Source organism: Erythranthe guttata, chromosome 7, assembly GCF_056151865.1.
Source record: "Erythranthe guttata isolate IM_541 chromosome 7, IM_541, whole genome shotgun sequence".
Lineage (NCBI taxonomy): Eukaryota > Viridiplantae > Streptophyta > Magnoliopsida > Lamiales > Phrymaceae > Erythranthe > Erythranthe guttata.
The window spans coordinates 13647505-13661593 of NC_142539.1; the positions used below are offsets into that span (position 1 = coordinate 13647505).

Sequence of the window (14089 nt, forward strand, 5' to 3'; positions counted from 1 at the left end):
TATTTTTTGGAAATTCGACATTACACGGGTGTGGTGAGTGCCGAAAACCGATGTATTTTGTCCACCTTGGAATAACAGGGACTAAAAGTGACATTGGGCGAAACATTAGGGACCAAAATTGTAATTCTCTATCATTTTGCCCTTATTTAGACGTATTTGGGGTCACGTGTGCTACAGTGGAACTGAGTGGACCAGGGACGAAAAGTGAAATCAGACCAAATATTAGAGACCAAAAGTCTAATTCTCCCTATTTTAAATAATAATGCTAATAACTCATCTCCTATATATGATGGGGCGGTTTTAACGGTTGTGTCGATTTCAAACTACTCCAATTACGAGTGTAAACGTGCTATAAATAATCTGTTATAATTGTTTTTACTAAGAAAATCGTATACTAATAAGCTTCTTATTTTAGCGGTTAATGAAGTCAAGCAAAACTAGTGAAATTCAATCTAACGAGTTTTATTGAAGTTAACCACGATTCGAGCTCCACGTTCATCGATTTTGTAGAGATTTTATTATTTTGGACAAAATTGTAGGAATAAATGGAACTTGGGGCTAGATCGATCAAAAATAGAATTAAGGAGTGTGCTGAAGGAGTTATTTTAGCATGCTCATGTGCTGCTCCACACGATCGTTTCCCGTCAAATCATGTAGTGCACTCACAATCCACTAATTGTTCGATAAAAACTGATAAATGTCGACGTCAATTTACATTTATGCAGCTTATGTGAAGCGGAAAAAAAAAGGTTTCGATATTATCAAAAAATTAATATTCAAAGTTACGAGTCCCGAAATCGAAATCATGTAATGTTGTCCAAATCTACTAATTGTTCTATAAAACGGGTAAATGTCAAAGTAAAATATGTCGAATAGTCATCCAGACGAATATAGTCTGCATCCCGAATGTAGATAGCCAACCAATCTAAAACCCTCGATAACATTTCGAATTAATTCGTTACAAGGGCACCTTCGTTTACGGCAAAGCCCTCAGCGGTGCTCGTTTCTCCGTTATCCAACCTGGCGTAACCGAGAGTGACCTGCATTAAAATGAACATTAGTTGGGTTACGGCTACGCAAAAAAAAAAAAATCAATGCGAGTTATACCTGCAATTGAATTAAATATATTTCAAAGAAAAATGAAAAAAAAAAAATCTTTTGAAATGACATTCAAATGTTGGATAATGCATCCTTTTTCTTTTTCTTTTTTTCTATTTTCTCAATTAATAGAAAATATACTGTAACATAATTAGTGATCAAATATGGCTAAAACAACATGAAAATAGAATAAAAATACGGTTCGAACATAAATAACAACTATTGTACGATATTAATTGCACAGAGTTGCTGCTAAATCTGCACAATAACCCCCACTAAATGACGATTATTTGGATTATTTGGACAAAAAGAAATGAAAAATAAAATAAAATGTTGTACAAGAACATAGTGAAATTTCGTTATTCTAATGGAGGACTAATCGTTTTATTTTATCTTAATTAAGAATATCACGAAAAACTATTGTAAGAGAAAAAGCTAACCTGAACAGCACAACCGGCTATCAGAGGTCCAATCGCAGTACCGCAGACGAGCACATCGTCTGGTTGAAAGCCGACCTTCAAATAGTCCAGCTGTACACGTCCGTTTGTAGATATTACGAAACGGCCTTGGAGGGTCGCTATGGAAAAATTACCCTGCAAGTATAACAATAAATTGTTCTTCGTAAGTTGATGTAAAACAAAAAACTTTATAATTTAATTATTCTTTTACGAATGCACAAATATTATTTGCACGGAGAAGTTACTAAATCTGCACTAATTCCCCACTAAATGACAAAATTTAATCATATTAGTTCGATTCGAGTCAAATTCTGCTATACTATTTCGTCTAATAAGTAATGAAATAAACACTCGACTCAATATGTTTACCTCAAAATAAGTAGCTAAGCCTTGTATATCGACTCTCGGGTTCGATATGTCTCCTGATACAGTATATATACATCCGTCCACCGACAAAGCGCCACAGCTTGGGTGGATACGCTCTTGAAAGGAATCTCGTATCCGTTTTCCAATGTCCTATAAGCAGAAAAAAAATAAAAATATGAGATATCATAGTGGTGTTCGATTTCTCTCGGAGTTCAATTATAACTTAGTACATTATAAATCCTCTGTGAAGTTAAGACCCTGAAATTTAAGGTTGTACGAAAACGGACATATGTATGTAACGCCACATTAACATATAATTTCACATAATCAATTTGTTTTTGAATGATTTACCAAAACTCGAGGAGACAATAATTATGAACTATTGATAGAAACTAAAGCGGATCTTATTCAAGTCGAACTTCTAAAATCGTGTCAAGTTCGCTTCGAATATTGACATCGAACTCAACCCTATAGAGATAAATTATACCACGTGGGGTAATCCATTTGTTTCGCATTAAATTTTCATCTTAGAAAACTAAATTCCAACTTCCGATATGTCACGTATTTGTATACGAGTGTTAACTTTTATTGGTTTTGTGCCCTAATTTGTGACGACTCATCGATTTAATTATGATAAGATAGATCTCTTCAGACAAAACATCGTAGAGTCAAATAAATGCAGCCGTATCCAAAAGGACTCCTATTTATTCACTTACTATAAAAGCTAGGTAAAATATCCAAGTTTGAATTCAAATAAAATCAAAAGGTCTAACAATGCAGATAATCAAATCAACATAGAGAAGCAAAAGTACCCTACAAAAATACAAAAATCAAAAATCAAAAAAAAAAAATTAAATAAAAAAAAAATCAAAAATAGAAAAAGAAAATCAGAAAAAAAAACACACACAAAAAAAAAAAAGAAAAAGAACGAAAAGGAGACAGAAAATTAAGAAAGGAAGCAACCTCTCCAGTCTTTATAGTAACAATGAAAGGCGACAACTGAGCAGCAAGAGAAGTGAAGGGGTGTTTAGGAATCCTTGGTCGAGGTATAGAAGGTCGACGAACGGAGCTTGATGCATCGAATTTTGTATATTCAAGTGCCAAAATTACGGGACGCTAGTCCACTGATGGATTTTTTTTACTCCCACGTACATGTGACATTTTAAAATTTATAGAAAATATTTCAGAAAAAACGAAGAAGAAAAACTGTAGATGCAAAATAATTTTAGAAAATATTTCGGAAGGGCTTGAAGAGGTTGAAAGAGTGAGAAATAATCGAAATGAAAACGAGGTTAAATAGATAAAGTTCTTGTCTTGGTTGACAACATATTGAGAAATTAATTACAGATTTAGCAAATACGAGAATAGAATCGAGGAATGGTTTTGCAAAATCTAGACTGAAATGGGAGGAACAAGAGATAGTTATTACGAAATCTGAAAAGATGGATTTCGTAAATAATTTCGTGTGTTTTTGAATTATTTCCATGACTAGCTACAGCATTTAAAACATTATTTGAATTATAAACAAAATAACAAATACATAAAAGTTGGCAAATAATATAAAATTAAATGTTTTGCATGATGAAAAGCAGACGAACTCTAATTGAAGCTTAAATTTAATTTCGAGAAAATTCTTCAAGAATAATGTGAAACGGAGTTTTGGATGGCTAAATTAGGCATGTATACGCATATACATATAGTACGTATATAGTTGTACACGTACATACATATATTTTACGAATCCAAAACCGTAAACCCTAAATACTAAACAATTACGCGCATGTTTATATACATATTTGGCATCTTGTATTTCATGATCCCATGCAGCATCGTTACTTCTCATATAAGTTATAATAAAATTCTTCACAGCTCCATTTATTTAGTCTCTAATAAACTTCTTTTTACATATATTGGTTTGCCTTCGTTACCATTTTTATTTTCCTTTTTGACCTTGACCTTCTTTTGCTTCATTGGAAGCATACATCAGACTTGAAATCGGACTGCTTGAATCCAGAAAATTCATAAATTTGGGCATCATATACCAAAAATCTTATACCTAAAATCCACAATCATATTCCTCATTAGAATCATTATTATCAGCATTTATTAGTGACCGATGCATTTGACAATAGGAAGTAATTAATCAATTAAAAAAATCATTATTATATATGATAATTATAATAATCATTTATTAGTGACCGATGCATCTAATGATTTGCTTTGGTATACGTGTAAGAATATAGATCATAACGAAAACCAGTCGTTAACATTCAGTTCATCGAATGGCCCAAAGTTTTTTGTCAAATAAGCCCTGGAAATTGACAAACTAAAATAAAAATTTATAAAACTCAACATTAAAGACATACTCTATGAGAATTAAAATTCAAATCCGTGAACAAACGGGGTCGAGAAGCACTAGTTATTTTAACTTACAGCAGCTAACAGTTATAAATAACAAACCAAGGTGCAAGTATTAAAATAGAGTTGGTAAAACATACAACAAGAATAGACAGACGATATGATTTTCTATTTGGCATCTGGAAAGTGATGATGAATAAACGCATTCTTTTAGTCTAAAAAGTTACCTAATAGACAGTACAATGAAAATGTACAAAATAAATTCAGATACGTACCATCGGATATTATAACTCATACTTCTATGTATCCGCCTTATTCTTCGAGCCAAGCAGCACTTTGCCATGGGCGGAGAATCGGACTATGGTGTAGACGTACGACTCCACTCGGGATCATAACTGTCGTAATAAAAACAGTATTCATCTCATTTGACAAGTTCAACGATCCGTGAATAAATATTTAATTGAGATTTACTTAGATATAAAAAGTGAAATTGTTTACGACTCTGACAAATGAAGAAACAATTTTTCGATCGTGCAGATTAATTATACGTCCTGCATGTAAATCAAACATTCCAAAGTAAAAAAAAAAAAAAAATTAGATAGATAAAGAAAAGGAAAATAAAGTTTTAATGGTATACAAAATTATCTATTGTGTCAACAAAATCTACCATATTTAAAAATAAGTGAAAGTAGGTAAGTACCTTTACAGTTATACGATAACCACTAAAAGGTAATCATTTACGTTTGATAATTATACAGAGAGCGGGTTAGAAACAATATATAATTATAAAAAGAAAAAGGGAGAAATTAAAAGCGAAATTTAGCCACCGCGTGCCGAAAATTATGTTACGTAAGAGTCTACTTCACCTCTTTTCGGAAAGTATATAATTCGGAAAACATGTAGCATGGATAAAATATAGTAATATGATTATAAACACATAGCTATTCAACTATTTAAGTTTTCAAAATATACAAAATAAAGCTACATGCAAGTAAAAGTAAACTGCAGAACGTTTGCAACTAAAGCAAAAACAGAGTGAATAAATAGAAGACTTATGTACGCCAACGGATTCATCGGGTGGAAGGGAACTTAATTAGTGCTCGTTCAAACAATGAACGGACTTTTATATCATCATTCAATCGGCACACAAATCAGCATATCTGAAATATAAGGCGACTTAATTCAGCATAGATCTTATAAAAGATCTGCACATAGATATTACCCAAAATAATGAGGTGGCCATATTAATATACGATCGATTGTATAATGAGGTGTTCATTGGCACAAATTCTTCTTTTTTTTTTTTAAATTAATCTAGCTGTCAACCATAGCATCTTTAAAGATCAGTCGTTTTATTTTATTTTTTACGTTAATTGGGGTTGATGAAAAAGGCACTTACTCGAGAATGTAGCTAGAACTTGATAAAGACATGTTTATTCAGTTTACGTTACAAAATAATTTTCCCTTGTTTATAGGAAGTCTTTTGATTAAAGTCCTCTCAGCTAAATATGGAAGATTAATATTCCCAATTAGTCCACTGAAACTAATGGGAATGACTAAATTCACCGAACGCAGACTTTTGTTGCAGTTAACAACGTCGCTCATGCAAAATTTCGTGATCTGAAATCAGGTACGAATCCGGAATAAATTGTCTTAAACATTCCCGTTGCATTGAGAAAAATCGGAAAAAAATAAATAAATCAATCTTGCAAAAGTAATTTATGGAGTATAAATTAAGCTATGATTTTACCTACGATGAATTAATTAACGAAATGTACGCACTAAGTATCACACTGCAAATTAAAATAAAGACTATAGCCTAATCATTTCATTTGCATTTGCATTTGCATTTGCATTTGCAGCAGAAAACTATAAACCAGAGATAATTAACATTGAATAAAGGAAAAATAAATAAAAATCACAACTCAAAACCCTCTCGGATTATCTAGTATTTCTACATTGCAAATAAAAATTATTTTTTTCATATGTATAACGTGCATGAAACTAGGAAAAAAGAAAACACAGAAAGAAATCAACAAAGAATTGAATTTATAATCCGCCTCGCCGCACCCCTCGAACCAGTGGGCAGTGCTTTGATTTGAATGGTAGAGAGTAGAAATTCGTACCTCAGAGTCCGATTGATAGAGATGAAGACTCATTCGTAACTTTGGGAATTCATTACATTTTATTTTCTAAATGGTTGGTTTGCATTGAGTTTGAGATATGAATCTTGTGATGAATTAGGGCTGTTTGATTTGGGATTTTAGGTTTAATTTTGTATTGAAGCTGCGTCGTTTTGAAGAAAAGAGGGAGTTGCACTTGTTTCTATTAAATCGGTTAACGTTTTTGGTAGTTGGCAATGCTGAGAAAGAAATGTTAGCTGGAAGAGATCTTACACCAGGTGAAACACACCATGTGGTTTTAAACTGTAAATCTATATAAATTGGGTCGATAATGATTTCTAATATTTACCAAAGTTGATTGGATGAGTTGGGTTGGTTTTATGGCTGGTTTTTAACCAACCAAACTAACACACAACCCTAAACTCATCTACTATGATGAGGCAGTTTAAACGGTTGTGTCGATTTCAAACTACTCCAATTACGAGTGTAAACGTGCTATAAACAATCCGTTATAATTATTTATACTAAGACACTCGTATACTACCAAGCTTCTTATTTTAGCCGTTAATGAAGTCAAGCAAAATTAGTGAAATTCAATCTAACGAGTTTTATTGAAGTTAACCACGATTCGAGCTCCACATTCATCGATTTAATAGAGATTTTATGTTTTTTTTTTTGGACAAAATTGCAGTAATAAATGGAATTTGAGGCTAGATCGATCAAAAATAGAATTAAGGAGTTATTTTAGCATGCTCACGTGCTCCACACGAGCGTTTTCCCGTCAAATCATGTAATGTACTCACAATCCACTAATTGTTCGATGGAGTTATTTTACATACCCCCTAGCCACCAAATAAACTAGGGATAAACCCAAACCCAAATCATCCTTTGACATACCCCCTGGGGAAGCGAAAGTACTATACTACCCTTTTGTGCAATTTTCGGCCAAACTGCATTCAGCATTAATGGTCCTGCATTTATCATTTTCGCTGATTTATTTATTATTATTTTCCTTTTTTTTTTATAAATCTGTTTGTTAAATATATATATATATTTATTTTTTTAATTTTTTAAATTTTTTTTAATTAAAAAAAATTATATTTTTTTTTATTTTTTTTTAATTTTTTTTTTTAATTTTTTTTTTTAATTTTCAAAACAATATGTTTACAGTACTGAAAATAACTACATGTAACTATAGTACCTAGGGCTGGGACTGGGTTGGGTCGGTCGATTACCAGCCTATAAACCGACCCATCCGTCAAACCATTTTTGCTCAAATTTGAAAACCGTTGCCGACCCAACCTTTGTGGGTCGGTTGATGGTTGGCAACCGAATATTTGGTTCCGGAATGGGTCGGTTGATGGTTTATACCCGCCACCTAGTTCACTTAAAAAAAATTCAAATTTTAGAGTAAAAATATCACATTTTGCGTGATGCCACGGTGCCATCATCATTTATCAGTTTAAAATAATTAATAACAATATAACGAAAAAATATAATTAGGAAATTCAAAGTAATTTCAAACATGCACAAGATATTTAGTGGAGTTTTGCGGTTTTTGTTTAAGGTTGGGCATAAAGAAACTCGTCGAAGATTTAAGTCAATTTTTTTCCTTTGTTGATTGTTTTAAAATTTAAAATACTAATTATTTTGATAATTTCAATAACCACTTAGGAAAAGGCGGACTTTATTTTATATTTTTAATAAAATTTTAATAGTATAGTTGGATGACCGATAATTATCGGTCAACCAACTTTTGATAATATTAGAAACCACCAACCGACCCATTATAGATGGGTTGGTTAAAATTTTCAACCCGATGCAATGGGTCGGTTAAAAATTGATTATCCGTCTAAAAATATGGTCGGTAATGGGTCGATTGGTGGATAAAAACCAACCCAGTCCCAGCCCTAATAGTACCTATAGTAATTCATAGTTATGTTCTTTTTTTTAGCCCATATTTTTAGTCGATCAATTATATACACACACGAATACTGGCTAATACAAAAAAAAATTCATAAACCCAAACAACAAAAATTTACAAATTTCAATATTTATATTATAAATCATCTCAAAACCAATAAAATACAAATAAAAAACACACAAATATACGCATATGTAACTACATGTTACTATAGTAATGTATAGTAATGTATAGTAATGTATACAGTTTGTTGAACACAGCATCACATGTGACTTCAACCAAATTTACGAGTCAAGAAATCGAAATCATGTAATGCTGTCACAATCTACTAATTGTTCTATAAAACGGATAAATGTCGGAGTAAAATATGTCGAATAGTCATCCAGACGAATATAGTCTGCATCCCGAATGTAGATAGCCAACCAATCTAAAACCCTCGATTACATTTCAAATCAATTCAAATTATTACAAGGGCATTTTCGTTTACGGCAACGCCCTCAGAGGTGCGCTATGGTGACTGAAGAGGAGCGGTGCTCGTTTCTCCGTTATCCAACCTGGCATAACCTAGAGTGACCTGCATTAAAATTAACATTAGTTGGGTTACGGCTACGCAAAAACAAAATCATAGCATCGAATTCTCATTTAGTTATACCTTCAATTGAATTAAATATATTTCAAAGAAAAATGAGAGAAAACAAAAAAAAAAAAATCTTTTGGAAAGACATTTAAATGTTGGATAATGCATTCTTTTTTTTCTTCTATTTTCTCAATTAATAGAAAATATACTGTAACATAATTAGTGATCAAATATGGCTAAAACTAGCAAGAAAAATTGAATAAAAATACGGTTCGAACATAAATAACAACTATTGTACGATTATTTGGTCTCACATAAAATGCACAAATATTAATTGCACAGAATTGTTGCTAAATTTGCACAATTTCCCCACTAAATGACGATTATTCGGACAAAAAGAAATGAAAAATAAAATAAATACATAGTGAAAATTCGTTATTCTAAATGGAGGACGAATCGTTTGATTTTATCCTAATTAAGAACATCGCGAAGAACTATTGTACGAGAAAAAGCTAACCTGAACAGCACAACCAGCTATCAAAGGCCCAATCGTAGTACCACAGACAAGCACATCCTGTGGTTGAAAGCTGACCTTCAAATAGTCCAGCTGTACAGGTCCGTTATTAGATATTACGAAACGGCCTGTGAGGGTCGCTATGGAAAAATTACCCTGCAAGTATAACAATAAATTGTTCTTCGTAAGTTGATGTATTATACAGATGATAACATATTTTTCATGCCTTTTTCGATAATTATATCGTACACAAAAAAAAAAAAAAAAAGGTACATAATTTAATTGTTTTTTTAGAAATGATAAATTGGTTAAAAATTATCTGCACAGAGAAGTTACTAAAATCTGCACGAATTCCCCACTAAATGACGAAATCTAATACACTGCATTGTTTATTGCTTCAAGCTAAATAGCTAAAGTTAATCATATTCTGCTATATTATTTCGTACATTATGCAGCGGGAAAACTATTACAGGAAGAAACGAATACGTACGATCGACTCTACTATGTACAGAGATATGGTAGGAAAGAATGAATTACCTCAAATACAGTTGGTGAGGAGCCGTTTATATGTATTCTAGGATTCGATATATCGCCTGATACAGTATATATACATCCTTCCACTGACAAACCTCCACCGTTACGCTCTTCGAACGAATCTCGTATCCTTCTCCCAATGTCCTAAAACCACAAAAAAAAAAAAAAAAAAAAAAAAAAATTCAAAAAATAAAAATAAAACAAGATATCGTGTAAATTGCACTAAAGTTGCACGTTTAGGAAATTATCATAATTTTAAAATCCGATCAAAATATCAGATTGTGGCGGAATATAGAGATTTATTAACTCAATAAAAATAAAAAAATATACGAAGACGTGACGTCAAAATCCTAGACATTTAAAGAATGTCGTTTTAAATTTTTGTCGGACGTGTTTACGTGAACATGCAACCATATATGGTCCTTTAGGGAAGGAACTTAACTTCGAATATTTATTGCATCCTAGAAAAACAAATTCCAACTTCCGATCTGTCACGTATTTGTACCTTTTATTGGTTTTGTTCCCTAATTTGTGACGTCTAGTCGATTTAACTATGATAAGATAGATCTCTTCGGACAAAATATCGTACAATCAAATAAATGCAGCCGTATCGAAAAGGACTCCTATTTATTCAATTACTATAGAAGTTAGATAAAACATTCAAGTTTCAATTCAAATAAAATCGAAAGGTCTCACAATCCAGATAATCAAATCAACACAGAGAAGCAAAAATCAAAAATCAAAAATCAAAAATGAAAAATGAAAAATGAAAAATAGAAAAAAAAAAAAAAAAAAAAAAAAGCGAATCATTTTTATATTTTAGTAGAAAACGGTAATAAACATGAACTTTGTCTTGGCCACATTCATTTGCGAGCAATCAACCAACTTTTGCAGAGAGTTTTTGCTATAAAAAAAAACACGAAAAGGAGACAGAAAATTAATAAAGGAAGCAACCTCTCCAGTCTTTATAGTAACAATGAAAGGGGAAAGCTCGGCAGCGAACGAAGTAATGGGGTGTTTAGGAATCCTCGGTCGAGGTATAGAAGGTCGACGAACGGAGCTCGATGCATTGAATTTTGGATATTCAAGTGCCAAAATTACGGGGCGCTCGTCCACTGATGGATTTGTTTTACTCCCACGTACATGTGACATTTTAAATTTTATACAAAATATTTCGAAAAAAACGAAAAAAAAAATCGTAGATGCAATGAAGGGCTTGAAGATGTTGAGAGAGTGAGAAATAATCGAAATGAAAACGAGGTTAAATAGATGAAGTTCTTGTCTTGGTTGACAACATAATAAGAAATTAATTATAGATTTAGCAAATACGAGAATAGAATCGAGGAATGGTTTTGCAAAATCTAGACTGAAATGGGAGGAAAGTCAAGAGATAGTTATTACGAAATCTGAAAAGATGAATTTGGTAAATAATTTCGTGTGTGTTTTTGAATTATTTCCATGACTAGCTACAGCATTTAAAACATTATTTGAATTATAAACAAAATAACAAATACATAAAAGTTGGCAAATAATATAAAATTAAAATATTTTACATGATGAAAAGCAGACGAACTCTAATTGAAGCTTCATTTTAATTTCGACAAACTTGTTCGAGAATAATGTGGAAACGGAGTTTGGGATGGCTAAATTAGGCATGTATACGCATATACATATCGTACGGTACGTATATAGTTGTACACGTACATACATATATTTTACGAATCAAAAACCCTAAACCCTAAATACTAAACAATTACGCGCGTGTTTATGTACATATTTGTCATCTTCTATTTCAAGACCCCATGCAGCATCGTTACGAGTACTTCTCGTATAAGTTGTAATAAAATTCTTCACAAATCCAGATATTCTACCATTTATTTATTCTTCTTTTTACATATTATTTTTCCTTCATTACTATTTTTCATTTTCCTTTTTTGACCTTCTTTTGCTTGACTGGAAACATATAAATCCGATTGCTTGAAAATTCATAAAATTGGGCACCATATATCAAAAATCTTATAGCTAAAATCCAAAAATCAGCATTTATTATCAGCATTTATTGGTGACCAATGCATTCTACAATAGGGAGCAATTAATCAATTACAAAAAATCATTATTATATATAATAATTATAATAAGAATTCTTTAGAGCATGCATCTAATATTTGTTTTGGTATACGTGTTTATTGTGGACGAATATGTATATAGATCATAATGAAAACCAGTCGTTAACATTCATTTCGTCAAATGAGTCGAGCAGCACTAGTTATTTTTACTTATGGCAGCTAACAGTTATCTTATATATAAAAGAAAGAAACGCTGGGCAACCCTAAAAAACCCTAATTACATTTCTGTAATTAGTTATTTTTAATTTTTTTTTTTTTTACTAATTTTAACTATATTTTTAACAATTATCAAACTGATGAATCGTGAAAAATACTTCAACCTCCTGTTTTTCATCAATATATCCCAAATCATAAAAAATAAAGATAGAAATTCAATTTGTTAAATTGATTATTTTTTTTCAATTTTAAAATTCGATACCGTGCATCGCACGGGGAAAAATGCTAGTAAATAATAAAACGAGGTACAACAAGAATTGTACTGATTTCCAAAAAAATAAAGAGACGATTTTCTATTTGGCATCTAGAAAGTGACGATGAATAAACGCATTCTTTTAATTTAAAATGTTGCATACATAAAAAAGTTAAATTTTAGACACTACTTGAAGACAATCTTATGAAAATGTACAAGATAAATTCAGATACGTACCATCGTATATTATAACTCATACTTCTATGTATCCGCCTTATTCTTCGAGACAAACAGCAATTTGCGATGGGAGGAGAATCGGATCATAACTGTTGTAATAAAAACAGTATTCATCTCATTTGACAAGTTCAACGATCCGTAAATAAAGATTAAATTGAGATTTATTTAGATCTAAAAAGTGAAATTGATTATGACTCTGACAAATGAAAAAACAATTTTTCGATCGTGCAGAATATATGTGCTGCATGTAAATCAAATATTCCAAAGTGATCATATACGTTTTATATTCTAATATATTATACAGAGAGCGGGTTAGAAACAATATATAATTATAAAAAGAAAAGGGGAGAAATTAAAAGCGAAGTTTAGCCACAGCGTGCTCAAAATTATGTTACGTAAGATTCTACTTCTCACCTCTTTTCGGATAGTATATATTTCTGAAAACATGTAGCCTGGATAAAATACATAAGTTTGTTTGCAAAATATATCAAAATAAAGCTACATGCAAATAAAAGTATTAACGTACAATTTTTTTATAAAATTAATCATGTTTCTGTTTGATCACACTCGTTCATATCAACGGCCCCTAAGTATATAAATCGAAAATTCGATATATGTAAACTGCAGAACGATAGCAACTAAAGCAAAAACAGAGTGAATAAATAGAACTTAGTGCTCGTTCAAACAAAGCACGGACTTTTATATCATCATTCAATCGGAAATTTAGTTCAGCATAGATTTTCTGAATAAAGGAAAAAGATAAATTATATTTTCTGTAACGACTCGTAAAAATCACAACTCAAAACCCGTTAGTAGTATCTACTATTTCTACATTACAATAAACATTTCATTTTTCATATGTATAACGTACATGAAACTGGGAAAAAGAAATCAACAAATAATTGAATTTTTAATTCGCTTTGACTTGAATGGTAGAGAGAGAGAGAGAGAGAGAGAGAGTAGAAATTCGTACCTCAGAGTCCGATTGATAGAGATGAAGACCCATTCGTAACTTTGGGAATTCATTACATTTTATTTTCTAAATGTTTGCATTTAGTTTGAGATATGAATCTTGTGATGAATTAGGGCTATTTGATTTGGGAATTTAGGTTTAGTTTTGTACTTAAAAGCTACCTCGTTTTAAAGGGGGAACTGCACTTGTTTCTAATAAGGGCAAATTACGGTCAACCCCTGAGGTAAGGTCAAATTACGAAAAAGTCCCTTATATTTAAACAATTATAACTACACCCTTCACATATGTAGTCTCTACCGAAAAAAACCATTTTTCAGGAAGTAAATTTGACACCGTAAGATTAGACGTGTAAGACAATACATAAGTAGGGTGGTTGTAATTACCCAAACATG

General features: G+C 31.5%; 1 protein-coding gene across 3 annotated transcripts in view; it reads right to left on the reverse strand.

Annotated features, from left to right (window-relative positions):
• Positions 1-795: 795 nt before the first annotated feature.
• Positions 796-14089, reverse strand: part of LOC105953999 (AT-hook motif nuclear-localized protein 2) — a 46432-nt gene continuing 33138 nt past the window's right edge. The window contains exons 6-8 of one of the 3 annotated variants that reach the window (XM_088820993.1): positions 9956-10096; positions 1539-1691; positions 796-1040 (exon numbers count right to left, since the gene is read on the reverse strand). In XM_088820993.1, the coding sequence (XP_088677119.1) occupies positions 951-1040; positions 1539-1691; positions 9956-10096 (384 nt within the window). In that variant the 3' untranslated portion in view covers positions 796-950. Of the gene's footprint in view, positions 1041-1538; positions 1692-8637; positions 8902-9421; positions 9575-9955; positions 10097-14089 lie in introns of those variants that run through there. The other 2 variants (XM_088820991.1, XM_088820992.1) reach the window with 2 other exon arrangements.